The 25,667-nt window shown below is 40.3% G+C and overlaps 1 protein-coding gene across 2 annotated transcripts in view; it reads right to left on the bottom strand.

The window, feature by feature from the left end:
• Positions 1-2,020: 2,020 nt before the first annotated feature.
• The window catches only part of LOC120729185 (alpha-1,6-mannosylglycoprotein 6-beta-N-acetylglucosaminyltransferase B-like), a 109,254-nt gene continuing 85,607 nt past the window's right edge, over positions 2,021-25,667 (bottom strand). The window contains exons 9-18 of one of the 2 annotated variants that reach the window (XM_040024704.1): positions 23,597-23,728; positions 17,053-17,186; positions 15,891-16,021; positions 15,274-15,276; positions 11,189-11,347; positions 10,887-11,033; positions 10,484-10,600; positions 6,707-6,781; positions 4,640-4,923; positions 2,021-3,622 (exon numbers count right to left, since the gene is read on the bottom strand). In XM_040024704.1, the coding sequence (XP_039880638.1) occupies positions 3,424-3,622; positions 4,640-4,923; positions 6,707-6,781; positions 10,484-10,600; positions 10,887-11,033; positions 11,189-11,347; positions 15,274-15,276; positions 15,891-16,021; positions 17,053-17,186; positions 23,597-23,728 (1,381 nt within the window). In that variant the 3' untranslated portion in view covers positions 2,021-3,423. Of the gene's footprint in view, positions 3,623-4,639; positions 4,924-6,706; positions 6,782-10,483; positions 10,601-10,886; positions 11,034-11,188; positions 11,348-14,606; positions 14,613-15,273; positions 15,277-15,890; positions 16,022-17,052; positions 17,187-23,596; positions 23,729-25,667 lie in introns of both variants that reach the window. The other variant, XM_040024703.1, reaches the window with a different exon arrangement.

Here is a 25,667-nt window from a genome sequence, read left to right as displayed (position 1 = left end):
CCTCATGAACTAGAGGAGATAGGGTGGCTGTGGTTTACAAATTAGCTTGCAGATCTACTGTGATTATTTGTAGGCTAAAGTTTAGGGCTGGGTATCGTCACTGATTTCTAGATTCGATTCGATCCACGATTTGATTCAATTCGATTTGAATCTGGGAAATTTTGCCTCAGACAGTCAGAAATATTATAATTCAGATCAGTACATTTACATATTTTTGTATCTATAAAAAGGAAGCTGACACTTTCGAGACTTTATCAAAGGTGTGAGCATCACAGCAGAGGCCTTTGTGTCAAAGTAGCTGAAGATAAAACACAGAAAAACATGAAGGTGATTTTCCTGGCCTGGGATTTTATAAAAATATTCTGCAGTAGATCAAAAACGAAAGAAAATCATTAATCAACTGATGAACATTACCTCTGAAGTTACAGCAATTTTATTAGAGACATGGCTTTGCATTTTGTATAATTTTTAAAAAGTTTAAATTTGTTCAGTAGCCTATTGAACGGCAGAAATTAGGTTTTCGGAAGTAAGTAAAAGGAAAAAAAACATCGGCCAACAGCGCTGTAAACAAAGGTAGTCTTGTGCGTAACAAGCAAGCGAATAATGCAGAAAACAGATTTCGGGGATAGACTGTTCTTGAAGTACACTGAGAAAGAGAGAGACAGAGCTGTGCATGAAGTGTGATTTCATCGTGGTGGAAGCAAAACAGCAAAAGTCAGAGGGAGTCCATGACGATGTTTATGTGAAGCGTAGTTTGGATCTTCTTTTGCTGCTGGTTCGGTCAATATTGTTTGGAGAGAGATAAAACTAACAGCTTTAGAATCAGCGCAAAAAGGGCGTGAACACAAAGCGCGGACCCGCCGAAACATCAGAATCAGCGAGCTGTCGGCTTTCAGCCCCGACCGTGTCCCTGCCGTCAGATAAGAACGGCGACATCTCACTGATTCTGATCCGCAGGTCCGCGCTTTGTGTTTATGTCTTTGTGCTGAAGCCGTGTACCTGCTCTCATTTATTGTTTTAAATGTTTGGTGGTTGTCAAAATTTTGTGAGGTTTCACCTGAGATTCTGGAATTTTGGGCAAAATACATTTATATTAAAAAAACGATTCAGGATTTTAATGAATCAATATCACGTTATCCAAGCCAGAATCGATTATTAAAACCCACCCCTACTAAAGTTACTTTAAATAGTGCACATTACATGATGCTTGCTGACTGGATGGTACCAGCTGAGCAGTGAGCTCATGTAATCTGTACTGGTCAGAAATCCCTGTCCACAGTGCAATTGATCTGAGCGTACAGGCATGTAATCTGTAGTGGTCGAATCCACACACACACACCTTTAGTCAGACGTTTGAGAATGTAGGATACAAAAGCTACAAAACAAGAATTTTTTTTTGCATGTCATCTTAAAATGTTGCAAATTACTAAACAGGAGCTACTGTGAGTGGTTATGCAGAGGGTGCATTCAAGGATGCACACTTTTCTAAGATAACCACCTACCATACTGAAAAATTCTAGCGTCATCTGTAGCATTAAGCCCTAACTCACAGAATCAGGAGCAAGTTTAATTACTGACATTTGTTAATGAGTCTGTCTTTGTGGTCTACGTAGATACCATACCTTGTGTCAGCTGTGTGCTGTTATTTGTCAGAGCTCAAATGGTACCAGCTGAGCAGTGAGCTCATGTAATCTGTACTGGTCAGAAATCCCTGTCCACAATGGCCAATTGGATCACGTACAGGTTTATAGCCTGTTTGATTCTTTAATGCGACTTCCTGCTCCCCCCTCTGTAGTGTGCTACCTCACTTATAGACTGCTCCGAACTGTTTTGGCTCTCAGCTTTATGCGAAAAAGATCACGTCTCTCCCTGGAGGTGGATGAATAGATGGAAATCTGGATGAATGTGAACGCTGGGATGATTTTAACAGATGGGATGAGGAGCAACCCTGGAGCATAATAAAGGTAGGAAGAACCTAAGTAAAGACCAGACACAATACAAAACCCACATTAGCATTTTGATCCATTCTTTTTTTTATTTTCTGATTTTTCCATCACAAAAGCCCGGAGGACTTTTTAAAAATCCAACTGAAGGCTCTAAAAGCTTATTTATTGAAAAATAATCTTGTGCCCTTTATCTTTGCCCTCTCTTCTCCTCTTTCGTTTTCTGACCAGAGATGATTGCATTGAGTGATGTTACCTCAGACTTGGGTTTCAGTCTGATAAATTATTCTGTCCATCACAGGAGGAGGGGAGAAAAAGCTGGGGAGATAACCTGGTTGTCCATCATCCTTTGTCCATGTGCAGAGAGGAGATTGGATATTGACCTGAGGTTGCCTTCTCCAAGCCAAGATATTTGAAGACTTTGTCATGGAATGACAGTGTAGTCCCAATACTCTGCAGTCACATGCTTTTAAAGGGTATATTTTTCAACTGAAACCCCTTATTTTGGTGGGATACAATTCCAAAAAAATGAAATGTTGTGTATAATATCATCAGTCAGCATCTTGCAGAAACTATTATCCTGTACGTTTTTGTGAAAGTCTTTCAGCTTTGTGAGCGTTAACCCAGTCTCTGGACACTTGGAACCACTCAAATGCTATTTTAAAAAGGTTGTGGCTACTTTGAACATGTAACATATGTGAACCATTCGCAGAGCACCTCCTGTGCCACTTAAACCTTTCTAATTAATGTAAATTGCCTCCCGAGGTGTTAGAACAACATTTAAGTGCTGCGTGTGCTCTGCAGAGATCTGCTCTGCATTTGCGAAAATAGGCAAGTGCTCTATTTATAATTATTAAGGTTGATGCGTGCGGTCCTTTAGCACAGAAGAGAGTCATACACTGTTTTTTTTATTTAAATGAAACTACTGGTTATAACTTATTTTGCCAGGACCAGCTGGCGTTTGTTTACTTATACCTTAAAAGGGGCGCGAGTAGTCTGTGGATGTTAATTACTCATATCACAGAAACTGTGAAAAGCTGTAAGTTTCACAGCATTGTGCTAGGTTAAAAAAAAATGAAGGCAACACAATCCCAAGAATGAAAGCTCAGTGTTTTGCTTGCTTTGCCTGTGAGTCACTCTGCTGCAGGTGAGCTGCAGGTGTAGCCAGTAAAAGATGCATTTCATGGCACATCTGCTTCTTGAACGGTCCACATGTTATGTGTTCAGTGTAGCCAAAGTGTCTCCAGTCTGTTGCAGTATAACATCTGTTATAACAACTACAGTCATCAAATATCCTCTGATACAACCCAGGCTCAGTTCCGGTGTAAACTCTTTAAATCCATGCATGCTTCTTCGTCACGAGCCTACATTTACTTTTCGAGAGAGGCTGGCTCTCTGCAACACCAGGTGATATGTCCCAGCTCTACACTTTCTTCTCTTTGTCCATGTCTTTTCTGTCTGTCCTTCACGTGTTCTGTCATTATAGACAGTCTCTGCACAGCGCCACCTGCCCATGGCGGAAGTCCCTGCAGGGGCAAAGACGTCTGTATTTAGGGGAGTGTCCTGCACAGCTGAAGAGTAGCGGTTCCCTCTGAAGGCCACACTCCTGCCGCACCACCGAGAAGGCTGGCAAGATGTGGTTAATCTCAGAGTCTACAACTTCACACTGCACGTCCAACCTGAGGAGTGAAAAGAGCAGCAGAAATCTAAAAAAAAGAGATCACTGAGATTAAGAAGAAAAGACGAATAATAAAATTCACGGTTTCATCTCAGACATGTAACAGGAAAGTGGAACTGGCATTAACCTGAAAATAAACGGGGAGCAGAAACAAGGAATGGAAACGAGTTCACCACTTTAATTACAGACGAACGAACGGGAGGAACTCAAGGAAGTGAAAAAGCTTCGGGGAAGATGGAAAAAACTATGGAGCAGGTATGAGACATCAGCATGAAAAGACAAAGAGAAACAAAGAGGAGAGGCACTGTAAACCAAGACAGATAGAAAAACAACAGAAACAGAAAAATACTCGAAGGATGAAGTAAGAGCAGAGAAAAGGAGTTAAGGCTGAAAGCAGTCAGGTGGGAAATGCTCGAAGGAGAGGCTCAACTGCTGACAGGATTTCTGTCTTGGAGCTTGAGAAAAGGAGATGTCTGAAAGTGAAGTTTCTGGATCAGCAGCCATGGGCTGGTACAGTAAACTAAATAAATATCAGAGTCATACTAAGGTCAGAGACCGCCTAAACTGTACTTAGTGTCAATCTTCAGTTTAAATAGAACGTTTTGAACTCTTAATCATTTCCAAAATCCAATTTGTTATGTTAAAACTTGTACAATAGAACCTTTTTTCATTTCGGCCGGTTCAGTGGCTTCACAGCCTGCAATCAGAACCACCATCCTTCAAAACCACAGCTACAGATATTATTGCATGGAGTCTTATAGATCACTCGTCTTTGTTTAAATTTGTGTGATGTACACAAAGATTGCTTGGTTGTTTCAAATTCTCCTTTTAATTTAATTTAGACATGACAGTGTTTCTACCACAGATGGTACTCCTCAGGTAACGCTGACAACGTGTGATGAGGTGTTGCTTGGTAAGTTGTAGGAGTGGAGTGTTTGATGAGCAAAACTGGATAGTTGGGACTAAACACTTAATTAAAGCCTCGCTAGGAGGCAGTTTGTACTCTCGGCTGACCTACCTGCGCAGAGCCTCCTTGTTGTTGATGAAGCGAAAGTGAGCAGGTTCACAGATGAAACCAGCTGACTGGCAGGCATCCACACAAGACTGGCCCTCTTGAGATACAAGCAGCCTGAGGGAGCTGAGAGGAGGCCAGGCAGGGGGAGCTGTCACATTGGATGCCCAGCCAAGAGCTGTAGTGTTGGGCAGGGGCACAAACAGAGGTCCCATCATCCTGCTGCCACCAGCGGACCCCTTTCTGGAGAGGTTGGCTGGAATGAAGGGAGGCTCTGGGGCACAGAAATCCTGGAGGTGAAATAAATACAATAATTTTTTAAAATCAAATAATTGTAGAACTGTAAAATATTACCAGACTAAATAAACCTGAGTCAGTTATTGCCTTTACAGTAAAGTAAAGTGGCACCAGGTAAGTTATAAGGCGCTGCTCCACTATCACAGTTACAGGCTATATCCAATGATGTAAGAAACTTTCATACAAGCTGCTTTTACCTAACGGCTGTACTCGAAAATGTGTCGACAACAAGAGCATAGAACCAGCTGCTTCTCAGGAGAACAGCAGCAACAGCTTCAGTGCTACACAAGATGCCTTAAGTACTGAGTGTAGGTCACTCAATTCTGTGCCTTAAGACATCCAAGCATGTGCATTTGTCAAGTGCAACACACACTCACTGTAGTTATCTGCAGTTACGCTGGTAAAATGAAAGCAAACAGACTTGAGGAGAACATGCATAGAGCACATGCTAATGCAGAGTTCTGCTTCTCAGAAGACACATTAATATTTTAGACCGATGGAGAGAAAGATGTTAAAAGATATTCACTCAAATGTTATTTCTAATTTTAAAGCACATGTGCAGTTGTGGCTTGGGAAGTTGCTCCAAATCAAAATATGGTTGTTTCTGATTAACGTAAGTTTAACAACAATAAGCACAGTGATCCAAGCATATAGAGTTATAGTTAAATGCAAATGGCAATTTTCCATTTAAAAAAAAGTGTTTTGAAAAAAATCATAAATATGAAAATATGATAAAACCTGTAACATGTGGGAAATGCGACAAAATCATGACGCTGCTCCAGATCAGAGTATTACTATTGCCAAAGGCTTTGTTTTCTACATTATACTAAGTGAAACATTAGAGAGTGTCAAGGGTGGGATAACGCCAGCTGAAAGTGTTACTGAAGCCTGTAACAGGGTGATGTTCTGACAAATGAGTATTCATGAAGTACTCAGACCCCATCCATCTTTGAACTCTGCCTTCATTTGCAGCTCAGCTACACACATTTAAATTCGTGTGACTGCAGCTCAGCGTTCAAGCTATCACCCTGACAAAATCTGTCCCGACAGGAAGACAGAAACACCTGCCGAGCAAAAATAAAAACTTGTGGTAGTTCCTGTTAAAGTAGATCTCTTCAGGATCACATCTGGCCACGGTGACATTCAGAAACACACAGGGAGACTCGAATCACAAGGCGAAGGCTATGCTATGCTACTGCAAACCAGCTGCAGGAAGCGGTTCCTTTAGAAAATCCAATTTGAACAGAAATGTAATTTAATGTTCTCCTGTTAGTCTTTCAACAGCTTTCCGGGTCCAAAACAAGCTGCAAGTCAGGAGTGAATAAAAGTCACTGAGAGAGCTTCTGTGGTTTGTCTAACATCTTGTGGGGGGCTATAAAAAAGTGCTTTTATCCTAGTCCTTCATCATCATTATTCCCACACTTGTGTTCTTTTTCCTTACTCATCCCTCCTCATTAGTGTCAGGAGACCTTCTGCTTTAAAGCCGGAGGGCAGATATGTGGCTCCTAATGAGAGTTAGCATGTCGATTAATCGCATGCCCACATACATGGGGTACATAATCTCACACGCACACACACACAGGCCTAGATACACGACGTCCTAGGTGCTGAATGCACACAGGCGTGAAATATTAAGCAGTGTAAAGGTTCTGAAAGCTTCAAAAAAGAAGGTATATAAATTAGAGCAAGAGCTGACTGAAGACAAAAGAAAAGGAGAGTATAGGCGAAGCGCATATGTGTGGACATTGAACTGTAGACATTTGTAGCGACACTCACCTGATGCTGTATGTATGCATGCACCCTCTCGAGCATGCCCTCGCAGGTGTATTCATAAGGCAGATAAGGCTCGACCTGAGAATCACACGTGAAAACACACAATCATCACCACGTTATTATTGCCACATTTTACTCGCAGTAAAGTGTACTTTTCGTTTTCTTCCGCATCATTGTTCTCAGTAATTGCAATGAATTGTCTCTTCTCCTTGGTAATTTGAGCTGACGAATGTTTCTATTGTCAGGTTTCTGCGAGGCCTAATCACAGTATGTCACTGCTTGGAAAATCATTAGGCTTTATTTGCATACCAATAGATCATCTCCTCCTTTGATGTGCTGGTTCTATAACTAAAGCACACTTTTGATTGCTCTAATTAGAGATGAGCTGGAAACACCATATATCTTTTGTGTCTCTTGCTAATACCAACATGTTCAATACTTGTTAACAGACTGTCTGACACAAAAGCTGATGAATACGAAATAGTTGCAACTGCAGTGCTGGGATTAATAAAAAATGAATTTAGCAGATTTCATAAAGTGCTAGACTGCTGATATTCAACAGCCACACTGTACAAAGACACAAGTTCAAGTTTTATATGAACTAAAATGATCCTGTTACACACTCCAACCAAATGAAAACACATTTTTGTATTTCTAACTGCAAACACCAAGCTTTGGAGAGATCGAAGTGGATTGTCTTTATGACCTAATGCAAAGACCTGCCTTTGTAAATGATACATGACTCACTAAATTGCATTTCCTATGTGAAATCAAAGCAGTCTAATGTTCAACCATCTGTGAAATCAGACTTGGCCCATTTCAAGTGAAAACCACGGAGAAGCAAACATGCAGGGATGGTGCAATTTAAAAAGCTACACACTGCAATCTGATCAAAGCCTTATGCTAATCTACTTTATAAGCAGGAGCAGAAAGCAAACATTTGAACAAGGACAGGCACACAAGCGTCCTGCAAAAACAATCAATGGACGTGTCCTTTTTCTAACAGCGTTCTCATTCGCCTTTGCTTAACCAGGCATAGTGACCCAGGCCACGTTCGCATTTACAGGTGCGGCTTTGAGTGGAGCTTTTTGAAAAGGTGCTGGCAACACTGGCAGCGGGTGGAAGCAAAGGTTTCAGGTTTTGGGTGTATGAAGGCATTTAGCACTGTTTTGCTCTATTTTTTATTTTTATCACATTTGTGTAGTTTAGACTTGTGACCTTCTCTTCTTTAAGTCCTTTCTCTTATCCTTGGCTGATGTAGACTTCACTCAAAAATCAAATAGAATGAAAATCCCATTTGCATGGTTCGCTAACTGAGAAAGATCTATATGATTTTCTTGGGGGTTGTTGTTGGTCTCATAAATCATCCTATCTCCAAATTCTTTTAAAATATGTGCTTAACAAAACCTTCTAACCAACCAGAGTCCAGAAAGCTGTGTTGTTGTTGTTGTTTTTTTTTAGCAGTTTTGACAATCACCCCTTTGTGGTTGTATACCTCCACCAATCAGTAAAGTTGGAGAAGTTGGATCATTTATTCAGATTTGGACAAATGTGAAATATTGTGACGATGGAAGTAATCACTTGAAATGAAAGGAACTGGTCTTCTTTTTGGTTTATGAAGGCATTTCACCTCTCGTCCCAGAGGATTTTTTCAGCTCTGAAAACTAATGGGGAGTGCCAGATATTTAACCTGTAGTGGGGCTGTCCCCTTGGAAACAACCCCACCACATCCCAATAATAGTTGACCCACCCTGGGGTAGTATCATCCAACACCTTCATGACCCCAAAATAAATCCAGATCCAGATCATTTTATCATAACAAGTATGGCCAAAATTTTGTTATATGGTCAGAGTGACCTTGACTTTTGCCCACCCTATTAAGACTACTTCATGTGAACGTTAAAAAACCACATTTAAAACGCCAATTCCCATAAGACATGAAACAGGGAATAAGAAAAGAAAGAAAGAAAGCAAGAGATGGAAAAGGGTTTTATTTGAACATGAGGACTTGTCGGCCAGAGATTGCTTTGTCTTGCATGACTGAACATGAGCCTCTGCCTCACACACGGTTTGTGTATGCCTGCGTGTGCCTTGAATTTAATGGCTATAATGTGCAGGTGAGGCTGTGTGTACTGATACGTCGCATCTTTGCAATTTCAGTGTATGAGTTGTGTTTATGTGTTTGTTTGGGTGCTGGGGGTGGTGCGTGTATATGTTGTATGGGTATGTGTGAGTTTGCTCGGGGCATTGTGCCTCCAGTGAAGGGTGAAGTGGTCCATCAGCGCTTTCTCCGTGGTCTGTCAGTGCAGATGGAGAAGGCACACTAAGCCAGTGTTGCTGAACTGTAGCTTGTCTGACTACGCAGACGAAAAGATGAGAACAGCCTCTCTCACACTCACACACACACACACACTGACAAACACACACACAGAGCTAACACTACATATATCAGCTTTTGCCTAATCTCCCTACATACCATCTCTAATCTGCAAAGGGCAGACTGCTACAGCATGTTTAAAGGATCATGCAGACAGCTGTCTCCATGTTTCCTGCTTCCCTATAGACCGATGCCTTGTTCGAGTGTTACTGTAACTCGTATTCCATATGTAAAATATGTCGCATGTCTTGTGGGATGATGTGTGTTCACACCTATGTTAAATGCCAAAAGCGTTATACCTCAGCCATAAATGTATCCAGATCCATCAGATTTCCATCAGATTTGACAATACATTTAAATATACCTTAGCGTATGCAGAACAAAATGACCATTTATAAATTCAAGAGGTCAGTTTTTGGGATACCAAAATGGTTAGGATGGTCAATTCTCTAGAAATTCGAATCTGCGTGAAAACTAGTGAATCACAGCTTCACCCCTCCGAGTGTAAAATGCATCTGCAGTTTTGAACTTCAATAAACATTATTTAGTTTCAGATATAAAAGGTCTACCCCTGTATTTTAGAGTAGAAAATATGCCTGCTTGGCATATTGGATTTCTGTTTTATAAAGATTTTGTGACTGTGCAGATGCTTGGTCAGTGTACTCTCCATCTTTCAATTTTTCTGCTCATATAATTCATTTTTTTCAACATTGCACCCAATTTCAATGCTTTCTAAAAAGATTCAGTGTACCTGGCTGACTCTTTAATTAACCCTGCTCCCTCTCTCGGAAGCTAGCGTCCTTAATCTATATCACATTCACCGAATTGAAAAGTTCAGCACTCTGCAGTATAACTCTGCTACCTACAGACGGCAAACTCCCTCTGGAGGACTTGACCACAGCAAAATTATTGTGCTGTTTCATCAAAGTTTAAAAAACTGTTATTAGGCTCACAGCAACAAGAGCAGGTCCAGTGCTTGTATTTTATCACAGCTTCAAGGGAAAACAGAATAGAACAAACCGTGCTATCTGTAAGAGTTATTTATCATTGAACGCTATACAAAACTGAAACGTTATATTACAAGAGCCAAACAAGGCACAAACCAACTGCAATTTTCCTGGCCACAAAGGCACAAAAGCAATAGGTGGATAAGTACATGTAGCTATTCTTGGCATGTCTATGAAAACATGTTTGTTAAAACAGAAAGAAACACCAGAGATGTCCCTCTTTCAGCATGAAGAGAGCTTATACGAGTGAAAGAGCACCCAATCACGGTTAACCTCATTTATACACAGCAATGCATAATTTAACTCAGTGTAACTAATTAGTGGACATAACAGGATAAATGGTTATGTCTTTTGTCTTTATGAATTCTTTTTTAAAGCACTGTTATATGTGAGCACCTTGGTCCTCATGATTTCCTTGATAGCAGAGTCAAACTCCACAGAGTTGTTGTAGTCCACTGTCATGACGTGAGGTCGGCCAATGTACTGCTCCGCGTACGGGTGCTGGGAGAATACCTATAGAAAACAAATGCAGTGTACACAGTGACAGCTCTATAAATAAATATTTTGCAAATAAATAACGTCTCTCCACAAAGACAACACTTAGCTGCAGAAAAGTCAGTTTGTCTTTATCAAATGAATACTGTCAATTATTATTTTGTACAAAGACACATAAAAATAGTTATACTGTGTCCATTAGTGTGGCAAAAATGCAGTCTGGATCTAATGTTTGAGCCACTGCTTTAATGAATGTGTTGGCAGCATGACTGATTGTGGGAAGATATACAAATAATGAACCTACCTCTCTAGATGTGGGCTTGCCTCGGAAAAACTCGTGATTTAGTGAGCTGTGGGGTGGGTTGAACTTGGGCTGGAGGAAAATGCAACCATTGGCTATAGCTTCAAGAGGGGCCGGGCCCTCGTATGGGAAACCAAAACCAATGAAGAGCTAGGAGAAGAAAAAAAAGATAAATCAGGGATGTAATTTAGTGATTGTGTAATTTAAAAGCAGAAGAATTTAGTTTAGAAGTTAGAAAAGCAGAAGAAAAGTTTGTAAACACTCTGTCCATTAAACAGTGGTGACAATAACCACAAAGTTCATGCCTTGGCCTTCCGCAATAATTGCTGCAGCTCGTGCTGGGGCAGCAGGCCGTGGTTCTTCACAAAGGCTGGGACCTCTGGAGGTCTCTGGGTCTCATAGTAGACTGTGCCGTGGACTTCCATGTATCTATGGAGAATCTGGAGGAAACTCTCTTTACCCTGCTGGAAGAAGATGGTTTGGTGAGACCGATGAACTGCGATGACATATAGATGGGTCGTATAGAAGAAAGAGTGTGTAATAGGAAGAACACCATAAATAATTTTTTTAAAAATAGTGACCTATCTTTTTTCTTATAATAATAAATACATAGTTAGAGTGTGGGACAGTCATATTAAATTTAGCTGAAGTTTGATATAATGAGGTCAAAATCCGTACTAGTAATCTTTCAAAGACAAAAGCTCAGGTTTCAGACTTCTTTAAATGCTCCATTTCAGGCAGTTTTTTCTCTAATCTTGGCTCTGTATGATGTCGGTCAGTGCATCTGTTCCAAATAACTAAGGCGCACAGCTCTGGCTGTAAACACAGAAGCCCCAGAAGAAAGCTGGATTGAAGGAGGGACTGCAAAGGGAGCTAAAAAGGCTTTCAGGTACCAGTTTAGCTCACTGGTTGAGCAGGTGACCATATGCCACATAAGTGAAATGCAGCAGCCCGGGTTTCAGTCAAACCTACAGGCCTTTGGTGCGAGTCTTTCCCAGCTCCCAACCTTTCTGTCAAATCTACAGTGCTTAACTATCCAATGAAAGCAAAAATGTCCCCCCATCCCCAAAAGGCTTGTTTCACACAGTGGATAAAGTGGCTGCACCAAGGCCAAGAATCCAAGAGTACAAATATGAAGGTAGAAATGAGCATCATAGGTCCTCTTTAAAGAACTTGCTCCACTACAGTGTGCTGAATATTTTCACGTCTTCTAACTTATCTGTGTGAATTTGCGTGAGCTACGGGAAGCTTATTCATATGTCATTTTATAAAGCATATGGAAACAGATTATGCTCACATTATTGGTTCTTCTAATCACTATCCGTGCTTTTCAGTCACCTGACCGACTCACTACCCTGGTGGGCAAAACATTACGGACAATAGTAGACAGTCTGCAGTACTGCAGGACAGTGTTGGAAAGTGTTGCTTTTTTTCCACCTGTCTTGAGCCAAGACTACTTGGATCATCCATCAATGGAGGAAAAAGAAGATAGGAGGTAAAATTTGTGATCCATATTTTGCTCAGGCAGCTTTATTTAAGTCTCTGAAACAGATTCGGTGTTCAGTTCGGTGACATCTACGTATATCTTGTACAGAATCCCTCACCTTACACTGATGCCAGGATGACTGCTTTAAGAGTACAAACAGCTACATGTATTTTCGATCTGGATGGGTGAATAATGCCACTGTGTGAAAGCTGAAGAACAAGAAATAGTTCATTGTTAAAGCAAAAGTAAGTGCTATATAGTGCGTTTTGGTGACTTTTACAGTGTAGGGCTAGAAAACTTCTGTCTGTCACACTAATATTGTACCATAAGTGTAAAGCTGTGCGAATATTTTTCCAATGTCAGGTAAATCATTTCTACAGTTTAAATGAGCCATCCGATAGCACAACAACTATGCAGCATTTTGGCTAAATTAAACTGAAAAACGTTCAAAGGATGGATGAAGGACAAAGACCACAGTACTGTTTTTGTTGCCAGGTGGGCGTGTCCCAGTAGCTCTTATGGGCTCTTTGATTTCCTACTTTTTCTACAGGGGTTAAAAGGAGCAGTCTAGTCCTTTTTTACTCAGTGAAACAAACACAGGGCCGTTAGTTTCATTTGGTTGAATTCTTACTTTCACCTATGAAAAATGCACCAATATACACACCGAATATTAACATGTAGATGAAAATTGCCTTCTGTTTAACCAGCAATAATTTTTGTGAGTTCTGCACTCCACTCATCCTATTACCTGCTGTGAAGTTTTCTTCACCTTTAATTAATATCGACCTTGATGTGAGAAAGATGGTTGAATTTTGATGTGCAAAACAAAACAAAACAAAGAAAAAAAAGAGAGAAAAAAAAGAAATGAACAATTCTTAATAAAAATAAAATAAAATGTCAGTAAACTGTGGAGAAACATCTGGCAGGCAGGTATTTATTTTGCTGCGCTGAGGCTTGGTTTTAAGCAGGATAAAGCATTGATTGTCCTTATTCACTTACTTACACTTACTTGTACATACTTCTCTCCTTTTTTAATCTAATAATAAATACATTACATGCTGAGGGTGAGACAGCCAGAAGGGCAGTCAAGGTTCAGCAGGACGACTGGGAGAAAAAACAGCTAGCATCAGTTAACAACCAAAATTTAATCATGTGAACGGTGCATAACCCCGACTAGAGTATTGACCGCCTGGCGTTAAGCAGCTTACGTTATCCCTCTGCTGTGGCCCCCCCCTCCCGCACACACAGAGCCATAATTGGAGGCTGTAGTAATCGATAGCTTCCTCTGTGAGGATTTTCCCAGCCAATTAGGAGATTAGCTCAAGCGCTAAGTGCAGCAGACAACGACAATGAATTAGCAAGAGAAACACAGCTGTGAATGAGTGCAGATTCCATAACCTGCACTCTCGCTTTGTGACTATGTATGTACAAGCTAACCGTCTCAGCAGGGAATGGATTAGGAATGCTAATAAATATCTGTTGTGCTGGTTTTTTTGTCCCTTAGCTAATTTGGTTTTATAAAGATTTAAAAAAAGAAGTTTGTGTGTATATATAATGTTGATTTCTGTGTGCACAGCATGACAGAAAGACATATGTTTTTTGTTTATAGTACTTTCATACACATTTTTTTTTTCATATACAGCACCATGTATTTAAACAGTTAGCTGTATGCTGATGGAATTGTAAAGTCAGTATTTTATTATTCATCTCTTTTGGTTCCTTAAATATTTCAATCTCTTCATGTAAAACTAAACCAAATTTTTAGAACTATTTAATGTTATCTTACATAACCTTAACTGTAGTTTCCAAACTCCATGACAACTATACAGGGGGTGAATTTTCAAACTCATTAGCTTTAATTGTATTGAGGTTTAAAGTTGCAGCAAGACTGTTTTGCCTTGTTCAGCATTCTGTTGTTCTCCACGGGGTGGGAAGCTGCGCCGTACAAGTACAATATGTTTTAAACCAATTCTTCGAGAGCCAAAATTAGCATCCCGTTCCTCTCCAGTACCACAGTGAATAATGGATGCACCAAGCTAACCAGCAGAGAAATGATATGCAGCAGCATGACCGGTCAGGAGTCGCACCTGTCTCTCATGTTGTATGCATCCTAACAAAGTTTGTCTATTCCTAGACATGGAAACGATGCAACATTACTCTCCTTTTTTTTTTTTACTCTCCTGCACAAGTGTAGGATGTGAGATGAATATAAATTGGTAAAAGTAACACGTTCTTACCTGAAGCTAATGAACACCCATCCGGTGACAAGGTCCCCCACAAGGGAAAAAAAAAAAAGAGTGACACAAAGACAAAGAGAGTAAAGTAAATTGAGGCAGAATTGTAGCCAAACAAGGCTGCAATAATTGGTAGAAACAGCTATGTGTTACATTTACTTCCTTCCTCATCAAACTGTTGCAGACTGTGCATTCATAACTGCCTTTAAGCCCATCTCTCTCACAGCCAACAACCATAAACTAATCTGGGGACTTGTGTGGGCAGACAGTAGAAAGAAATGGCAGCAAACAATGTTTTAGAAATCCTTTTAAAAATGCAGACAACTTTTTCTCAGCTACATTGAGCATATGAACAAGCAGACAGTTTTGGAGAGGAAAATTGCCTGTAAATTGAAGCTATACAGTTGTGTATAAAGAGCCCTATGAAGCAAACTAATGGTGCAAGCAGCTTGGTGCCTTTCTTCTGTTAACATTTCAGTCGATGGTTTAGAGTACTTGGTTTAAAGATTGTGTCTGCATACATCCAGGCTGAAAGACAACTGGGCTGTAGTGACAATCTTTCTGCATATACAATGCAACTATTGTGCATTGCAGTATCTCTGGCAGCCTCACATTTTGTTTCTGCAATGTGAGTATGACCCCAAAATACACAACTACAACCATGAAGAACAAGCTTGAGTGGCTAACAGAAGTCTCCAACAGATGTTATGCATCCTTTGAGCAATGATGTAAAAAACTAAACAAACTAAAGCACGCAGTCTGAGATTGCAAAGAGACATACAATCAACGGAGGAAGCCTTACTCCACAAAAACAGTTCTCCAAGATGCTGAGAACAATCCATCTGCTATAAAAGTACCATGAAAAATTTGTAGAAACAACACCTACTGTATAAGAGAAGTAGTGCTGTAAAGCTAAAGGTTACTTACACCTGATTTCATTTAGTTTTTTTCTCTTTAGTGCACAATGTATGGAGTTAATCTATAAAAAATGAATGATCCTCATTTTACTCTTAGTGTATACAATATGAGATGTTTATGAGCTTATTAAGTGTATTGTACAGGTGTAAACATGTATGTATGTACCTACGAGAATATGCTTGGATACATTATATCTACTGATAATTCTAACAGTATTACACGTTATTTTATTATTATAAAAACTAGGTCTCCAAATAATTACTTGTCTTCTTCCATGGAGTCATTAGCAGTTACCACTACACACAGAATTCACTAAAACAGAGTTACACTGACTGACTGCCATCTGTGTGGGTAAATTGTTGTCTGTACCTTCCACATGCTGGCTTCTTTCCCATACACTACAGCCATGTTGTTGACTTTGTTCTGTTGGATGCTCCTCTTCTCCGTCTCATTCAGCTCCTCCGAAACAAAGCCCATGAATGAGTTGTCTGGTGTGTGAGCTGAATGTATTTGTGTGTGTGAGTATGTGTGAGCAGCACAGAAAGGTAGGATATTAGTAGATGGAGAGAAAACAAAAGACAAAGAGAAAAAGAGAGATAGGAAGAAAGTTAGTGAGTAAGTAAGTGAACAAGACAGGAAAAAGTACTTTATTTTTGAAGGGTTTACTCAGCATGTGTATGGACTCTCTAAGCATTATTAATAGCGATTGTCATAAAGCCAGCTGCTGTTAATGGTAATTGTCTGAGCTGTTTAGTATGGGAATATATGTAATATTTTTTTAAGTACTCGCTGTGAGTTTCAGGTATTTCTGATTATCACAACCACCCACGTTCAATCCACGGTTCCAAAGCTACGAGCTCTTATAAAATCTTTTTTTTTAGCACAGCACATTTTTATGCACTGAAGAACTCTAATAATTGGCCAGTAATGCTGCTCTCTCACAAGAGTTGCTAGAGGTTGAATCTGTCATTATAGCTTTGGACAGTGTGAAACGTGGCCGTCCACAGTGGGCCACATATTTATGATATAATGACAATGATCTTACAGCCGAGTGCCAGCTGTAGCTAAACAGGTACGACACTGCAGAGAGTTGAACTGTGGAAGCAGAACAGAGCTGATTCTCAGTGTTTCAGTCAGAAAGTGACGAGACAGGCGGCAAGGAGAGCTTTGAAAAAGCAGATCAGACATATTGTGTAGCATATAAGAGAACCGGAAAAACTGGAGATAACACTCCGAAACAACTTGAAGGGATGCTAGAAGCTGCTGTTGCTGAAAATAGCCGTGTTAAACACATTGCTCCAAATTAAAATGAACAAGCAGTCAGACCTGTCAGAAAAGTGAAAACGCTGAAATGGAGTCATTTTATTATATTTAGAATGAATGTCAACTAATGACAGGCCTTTGAATGTGTGTCTGTGCATGTATGCATGCAAGCTGGAGGTACAAAAACACCAATTCTCAAGCTGATGGTGTATTCTACATATGATATAAAAGTTAATAATAATAATAATAATAATAATATAGTACATACGGAACATAGTCATGTACTGCCTTGCATTGAGGTTCCAGTAGCCCCAGTTGGTCCGGTAGCCATGCAGAGTTGCATACTCCTCGTGATTATAAGCAGGCTCCGTGCCAAAGGTGTCAATCACTCGAATATGACACCTGCAAAGAAAATGACAGACTCAGTTCATGTGTAATCCTGTACTACATTATTAAAAAAAACACAAAAAATAATTAAAATGTCAGTATATTTTACTTCAAATGGTCCATGAGTTGTTGGCGGCTGTTAAAATGTGCCTCTTTGTCATTTCAAGTCAGTAAATTTCTGAATTTGCTTTAACCATAATTTAATTTGTAACATAATGTTTTCTAATGTGAAGCAGGATAGCAGGAGGATTTCTTGTCTGATCTTGGTGACGTCTGATAAGAATGCACTCTGGATCATTTGTAGTATCCAAACTGAAGTTTGTTGGTGAATACGTCACAAGTCTTTCTGGTTTTCCATCTTTGACAAAAGTCTTACTGGCACTAGCTGACAGCCATAGATGAGCAATCAAAAGTTTACACACGAAATCACCTGGATTGCCTAGCTAAAGCTACTTTCGGCTGCTCGCTTGCCACAAGGGGTCAGCAGAGTGGGTAGTGTCGCATGTTTGATTTTGTAGTTTTTACACCAGATGCCCTTTGTGATGCAACCCAAAAGGGGATTTGCATCTCCAGCTGGAATCAAACCAGCAACCTTTCACTTGCCAAGTAAATGTGGTAACAGTTACACCACTGGAGGCACTAATTGCAGCGTCTAACTAAAAAAATATAAAATATATTAACCCAATTCTAAAGGGTTCTATAGACCATACTTTATGTTCAATACATGTACAATTATATATTTAAATGCATTTGTGCAGCAGGTCATTCAGGTGGAATGCCACATTAGAGTACAAGGCCATCAGGTTTCTCAAAAGTGAAAGGAGAAAAACAAGAAGCTGCCACTGGAGAAGCAGATAAATAACCAAAATAACATAAGCAACCAGCAGTGTGGCAAGTTTGACATAAAAATGACAAAAAAACAATTTTTAGAGGTCGGAGGTGCGATGAGCTGCTGATAGAGTTTCCAGGTGGATGCTTCGTGGCAAAGCAGTGAAGCATAACTGAGGTTCATAACAGAATCATTCACCACAGACAGACGCAGACGCAGAGCTCACTGTGCCCTTGTTTGCGACTGTGTTAAATCTGGCCAGTATGTGGACTCAGGGGGGATTAGAGAGAGCTAAAGGAGCAGAGTCCACTTCCTCAGCTCTGAGTCTTTCCTGGCAGATAACCGCGTGTCTGAGTGTGTAAAAGAGACAGATATGGGGTAATAAAAACATTCTGCATCTGGAGAGCAATTAGAAGGCAAATATTACATCAGTTAAAAAAAAAAAAAAGCTAAACTATTTCCAGACACGTGACTCTTCTTGTAGCTGTACACATGTAATGATTTTCAGATGCCAGCATTTGTGCATAACGATTTTATTTCAGCTTCGGTTCAGCTTTGTGATCTTATTTGCTTTTCAGAAACTGCAACAAGTTTGTGTCTGCAGTAAAACCCAGCCTGCCAGCTCCTTTCATTTGGCCATTGCCTTTCACATCTTAGCAGCCCCTTGACAGGCAGATGCTCTCCGACGCAGCAGTGAAGCAAACCGTTCACGTTTTATGTTAGAGGTTAGGTTTTTTTTTTTTTTCTACTTAAGCTGTTTACAGTGCAGAAATTGGTTTCTCTGGCTCTCCCATGATGGATATGTGTTGAACATTGGTGTAAATAGCGTGTTAAAAAACCACTTATTTGCTGTCTGGAAAGCCTTCACCATAGCCTGATAGCTTTTGAACACCAACTGGATAAAATCTCACGTTTTCTACATTCGTTTAGATTATTGCCTCATTTTGCAAGAAATTCAGCTATTGTTAACATTTTTTTTGTGCAATGCACTTACATAAATGTGTTAAACAAATAAGTTAGAAATGCAGGCTTTAAAGCTTAGAATCTGACTTCCTGCAACTGTGTTTTGGTAGAATACCTAGATGTCTCTTTCGCTTTTTTCTTTCCTTTTTTTTTGCATTTACACAATTTTTGAAGCTTCAGTATTGACAGCATGAAAAATATTCCCCTCTGGGCATTTTATTCTTTTTACAGACAAGGTGACACCCCAATCGTGTTTGACAATTCTCAGATATTTCTGCCAGCTACTGCAGCATCCAAGAGGCCAACCAATAAAGTGACAAAGTAACCTGGAGAGTAACGTATCAGCAAGAAAACAAATAAATAAACAAGAAACGGCACATTGTTCATTCAAAGTTCTGAGGATGAAATTTTGCAGAAACTGTTGTGCTTCTATTTGTAAGTATATCTGAAAGCTGATAATGAATTATTAATAACGAATGTTACTTTCACTCGTCTCTACCCCGTCTTCTTGCATCCCTCACTCCAACCTGCGGCATCACATATCGACCACTCTGAAATGGTGAAAATGTTTCTGCCACCAGATAAGAAGTCCCAAAGGGAGGGAAAAAGTGGAAGAAGAGGGGATAAGCGTAGGAGTAGCTGAGCTGAATATCTATTGGGAGATCAGAGCACCGGGCTAATCTGGGTTAAACGGTTGCTCAGCGAGACTCGCCAGTCATCTGGGGTGAGGCGAATATGGCAGCATGGTTCACTGTCACCTGCAGTCTTGTGATGTAAATGTGATGTGGGATTATAAGAAACTGGGCATCAGTGGACAACACCACCAACATTTAATAATGAATAGTGCAAGCATTAATTCAAGAGCAACACGTTCTACTGAGTGACTCATTTTTATGTTTGAAATATGGATATACTCAAACCCATAATAATCTGAATTAAATCACCAGACTAATGCGAAACAATAGTAATTAGGAAAACAACATGTTCTCCGAGTTGCTCCGAAAATATGTTGCTGTGTCGCAGATGTAATGAGCTACCTCAAGATGCTCTGTCTTTTTTTTTTTTAATTTTTTAAAATAAAACGATGACTACATCTGTGCTTTGTTTGTGTAATCACAGTGCCATTTTCCCTGCTAAAGCTTAGACCTCACATGCTGCTCACCACATGCCTCCTGCTCATGCAAGGTGTAATAGTGAAAAAGCATCAGACTGCAACGGAGGCTCTCCACAGCTCTGTGAATGTAACTAGTTGTTAGAGGTCAGCTGTTACCCAAGATGAACTACTCATTGCAAAGTACCTAAGAAACCGTTTCTGTGTCCTGCGTAACCCTGCGATAATCATTCTCCTTCTTGTGTTCGGTTGCACTTCTTGCGTTAAGGTTGGGCTCAGTTACACTCGTCCACAGATTTTTCAAACAGAGAAGCAGAGATTTGTTACCCAGCTGGCGACCAGCACACAGTTGGTCACTCACTGACCAACCTCAGTACACCAACAATCAACAGTGAGAAATACAAACTACAAAATATTGCTTAAATGCATCTCTCTAAAACCAGTGAGCTGCAGAGTTATTCACTAATTCCACCCATTTACCGCAATCAACCCAGAAGCCTCTGCCCACTTTCTCCATCCCAGTCGTTTCCTTTGTTTGTTGAGCTGTCGAGATAAAATCTTAATAAAACAGAATGACGTGTCTAAAACACAACTTATTGATTTTAGATATAATTGCTATGTTTTTTTTCTTGTTGTGATTACAACAATTCTGAAATTTGATGAAATCTTTGAACATTCATTTACTTGGTTAATCTACTACACTTTTCAGACAAAAATTCACAACTGTTGACTTCATCTACAGTATTATGTATGTATGCATACAGCACAAATACTGCCCACCCCTATTATAACTGACACTACAGCACTGACAGTTGCCCATCACTGCCTTTTAAGGAGATTTGTATAAATGAATAGTGATAGAAATTTTCTTGCACCTCAGCAAAGATAGTAATCCTACTGATTATGTGCTACCTAATTGCTCTTTCTGCCTGTATTAGCATTAACAAAATGTCTCTCTAAAAAGTGCAGGGATTTTAGCAATACCTCCTCATCGACATGCTAACTGCGCTGTATAACACGCACACGCACACGCACTGGTGGTTTCCTTCAGTTTTAGCAACAATACTTTGTTATTTGTGTTTTGTTGCAGGCCTCACCCTTGATATCTGCTCCGTCAAAGCAGTGAATTCATCATGCAGAGGAAATCAATGATGCTGGTCCTATTATCAGATGAGATGGTTTGGATATTATCTTTATCAACTTTCACCATCTTTAACGGCACATGTGCACTGATATACCCTCGAATGTGCGCGAGTTCGCACACAGGAGTACGCGTGACTCTAAACAGCACGCCAGACTGGACAGCACCGTCTTGTTCGGGCATAATTAATGACTGTGGATGTTGGTGGGAACATATAACAAAAGTAATTAAAGGGAGTTGAAGGGTCCCAAAGCACAGAGCACTTGATTAATGATTCCTTTCAGTGCAAGAGACTCAACTAGACCAGACAAGGTGAGAGAGATAGAATGAGATAGAGAGTGGGAGAGAGCGAGAGCGGGGCGGAGAGATCAGGACGGAGTTAGAAAAAGGGGGTGGGAGGTAGGTGTTATTGACCTATCCTGCACCTCTGGGGACTGCTGGGTTAATATTAAGCATGAAGCACTGATCCACTAAGCTCAACTCTCTGGCTTTACAGCAGTATTAATTAATGGCATATGCTAGATATCATTTACCTGAATGCAAATATGATTGCATTCTTGAGAGCTGTGTGTTAATATGGATCCACGTGGGACTTAATATCCTCTGTTCACTCCTCTTCATACATTTTAAATCACTAAAGTGTATCCTTTCGTGAAAGTGAAGATAGATGTTCCTGCTTCTGTGCCTGTATTGCTGGAACATTCGGATAATTCTTTCACCGCAGCCTCCTGAGCACACAAAAGACTGTCTCCTACAAACACTAAAAGCCACATCCTGTTAGTGGAGGCAGAAATCAAGACTCCACACAGTAATGACGAAGTGAAGAACTGCTGACCTCAGCAAGCAATTAGGTGCTGACTGTCTGTCGGGTGGAAATGCGGGGTTTTGTGTGTACGAGACGACTCACGAGAAGGGAGACAAATGGTGAGAGAGCGGGAGAGACGAAAAAAAGGTTGTGTGCAGGGAAAATGGCTCCCCGGCCCACCACTAATCCATTTCTCTCACCCATAATTGGATTTTAAAAATACATGGAGCGGCCCTTTATATGTGGTGCCAGGTTGACTGCAGGTAACTTCTACTCCTCCGTTTTGTTGTATCTTTCTCTCTCCGTTCCGTGCTCCATCTGCGCACCATCGCTGTTTTATCTCGTCCTTACTCTCGTCTCCTACTGTTTCACTTTCAGTTGGCCTCCTACTCACACATGCCCTCTCCATCTTTTATCTTTCTTTGCTGCTTCTTTATGCTGGAAGCCAAAACAAGGAAAGCAAAATGTCAATTGCCGTTATCACATTCAGGGGTCAGACAAATGCCAGTTTAGTGGACCAGAAAAAATGATAGTGGGACAGAGGGTAGTGACTGCAAGCTGTTTTTAAGGAGCTGGAGAGGACAAGGCAAAAGTTAGACTTTCAGTCTTGCTTGTTTCTGAGGCAACAACATGAAAGTCCTCTGAAGATAATGTGGCTTCATATTGCTGTGCTCTGCAGGAATGTGTAGCTAAGTTTCTTTTCTTCTTCTTCTTTTGTTTTTTTTTTCCAAATGCACTGTGGTACTTTAAATTCCTGTTTTGGGTATTTCTTTATGTTTTGTTGCCACGGTCTCATAACTGTCATGGCCTAGTTTTCCAAGTTTTTGAATGTTTGTAACAATGCCAAAAGCCATTAGCACAATTCTTTAACAGCTCAAAAATAACCCCTCTTCTTCTTTTCATGTTTAATCACCTCTTAACCACTCAGCGAGTCTCTGAGTGCATTCAAACAGTAATAATAAGCTGCTGAAACAGGCTTTGACCGGAAATCGGTGCTTGGATGAACAGATTTTTATGTTCCTGTGGGGTAATTAGTACACGTATGCCAATGACAAGCTTTCAATTTTACATGCACCTCTACTACTGTACTACATGTGCTTTTCATTATTGCTGATGTGCAGGGTAATGGAGCATGACAGGTGATGCCGGTGCCGGCTTGTGAGTATGCATGTTGTGCATTCGACTGCACAGCAACATACAAACTCTAATGTGTTTGACATTTTGTGCACTTTGAGCCTGTTCTATCTGGAAGGGGATGCGTGATTACAGGGACAGCAAGCGTGTTTTAAGTGTGTATGTGGGTGTTAGTGTGCATCCCTGTGTATCTGCAACTGTGTGTTTGCATAACTGTGTGATTTTAACAGGCCACATGACTTACAGTAAGACATGTATACCTTATTACCAGCAATGATTAATCTATAAACACAGCCATTAAACTCACAGACAGGCACGCACACACTCCACTACACACAGATAAAGCAACAGAAAATATAAAACAACGAAAAGCGAAGATACTCGATCTCAAAGGCACAACGCACACACACACACACACACACAACAATGCAGATTGACTAACTTGTGTTTCTTGAGTGAGAGCCCCATGTGTTGCTTCATCTGCTGCAGGCCATGGTAGTCTGTGTAGATGAGGTCAAAGGGCAATGGACCAGTGAGTGGGCAACTGCCTCTGCCTGGGGGCACGCCGAGGAACCTGCAACACAAACACAAAATACTCACTTTATACAAGCAGAAAAAATGACAGACAGCCAAGACATGAGATTTACACTAAAAAACTTCCCCAAGAGCGCAGGGGTTGAACTTAAGCTTGGATTCATGCATTCATTATTAACTCACACAAAACCATTTGTTATACAATAAAAAGTGTAAGGCGAAGATAGTTTTAAAATGGACAAAAGCTGGGTGACTACAATGATGACTGCAGAACCATGTCTATGCTTGTCCGGGAAAGACATTCTCTTATCAGAGTTCACAATCTAATTCCCCGGAGTAACGCAAAAACAAATCTTCGATGAAAACTGAATTTAAAGGTGTGTTTATTGATCAGATAGTACATTACAGGTGATGCTGGGTTCAATCAAAATTATGCAAGTGGGCACTGGGATGTTTTTTGTTTTTTTGGCAAAGCATAATTCAAAACAAATAGGATGAAAAGCTGAATCTGTAATGACCTGGCTGAACTGTCCACAGAAGCACCATCAGCAATAACAACAGATGGTCAATGGTGATGATGTGTTGAGATTGTGTTGAGAATGCCAGGTTATGCTATACAATAAGCACTTATGTGTGCATGAACAATGATTGCTGTGGTGAAATCCAAACGTCAGCATGTCTGTCTGTTGATACATACACTCCTATTAGTTCCAAAAAGTCTATTTCAATTACAAGAAGACCTTCAAGGCACAAGCACAGGCACACGCAGGAGCACACACAGCACAAACCAAAGGAGAAAAGATGTGTTTTTTTTTTTGCTGTTCACTGTAGTGTGACTTGTTTTCCATCCTTGTTTGACTCTGTTTCAACTCATTGATTGACTTAGAACCTCTCTGCTACTGTGCCAACAGACCTACTATTGGATATTTGACCTGTGAATGGTCTGCTTGCTCTTACTTAGGTCTTACTTCTGTGACAGATGAGGCCGAAGGCTAATGGAGGCTGTAATACAATTTGTACCCCCAGTGAATTTCATCTTGCTGTGCTAGTTTTACATCGGAGTCTCTCTGGCTACAGTACTTATCCAAAGGGTAATTTTATACTGTTGCAAAGCATGGCTTTCAGGAGCTTTGCTGGCAGCTGCTAACTAAAATCAGAGGAGGGTGAAAACATACAGATAAAGAAGCTTGATGCAGTGACTGAATTAAAGGACAGTAAAGCAGAGAATGCAGCATGTGGCTGTTTCATACAGTATTGGAAAGGGTTGGAAGTGTTTAGTCTTTCATTTTGCAAATGAGAATCACATTATTCATCCATCCATTGATTCATCCACTGCTTACTGGGGTCTGATTCACAGGGGCAGCAGTCTAAGTGGGGCTTGGGGGACTTACAGAAGGATAGAGGTGGGGTAGGGAGATATTTAAAAGTCAAATAATGTCGAAAAGAAGTTCATATAAAAAAAGAGAAATATTTAAATTCTTGTAACTGAAATTCAGTTTCTTTTAGAAGAATAGACCTCACCACTGAAAAGTGATGGTAATAACACCATAATAACCACAACGTAACAATATATGGCGACTTCCTTACAAAGCCACCGTGTTCTGGGTTCCATCATATGTTCAGCAATTGTATTACTCATGCACATGAGCAATACAACTGGGGTGCCTGGCACTTATCAATCCCAAAATATTTATCAATAAAGAGCAAACTTCTTTCCAAAGGATATCCTAAAACGTCAATGGGCTTTTTATTCACATTTCTAATATGTGAATAAAGAGCCAATAAGCCTGTTCATCTGTTAATCGGGCACAGAGATAAAAGCTGAAGTGGCACCATTCTGCAGTATTTTGATCTAGGAAATCATAATGTTCAGGTATTCTGCGCCAGAACACCACCTGAATGTAACCATATTCAGCACAGGTGTGCGGATGTTAACTGTGGCGCTGGCGCTGCTTACATTGGCCATATTCTGCAAATTA

This window comes from Simochromis diagramma, unplaced genomic scaffold (genome assembly GCF_900408965.1).
Source record: "Simochromis diagramma unplaced genomic scaffold, fSimDia1.1 OVJJ01000302.1, whole genome shotgun sequence".
NCBI lineage: Eukaryota > Metazoa > Chordata > Actinopteri > Cichliformes > Cichlidae > Simochromis > Simochromis diagramma.
This window is presented reverse-complemented; position numbering and strand designations above follow the sequence as displayed.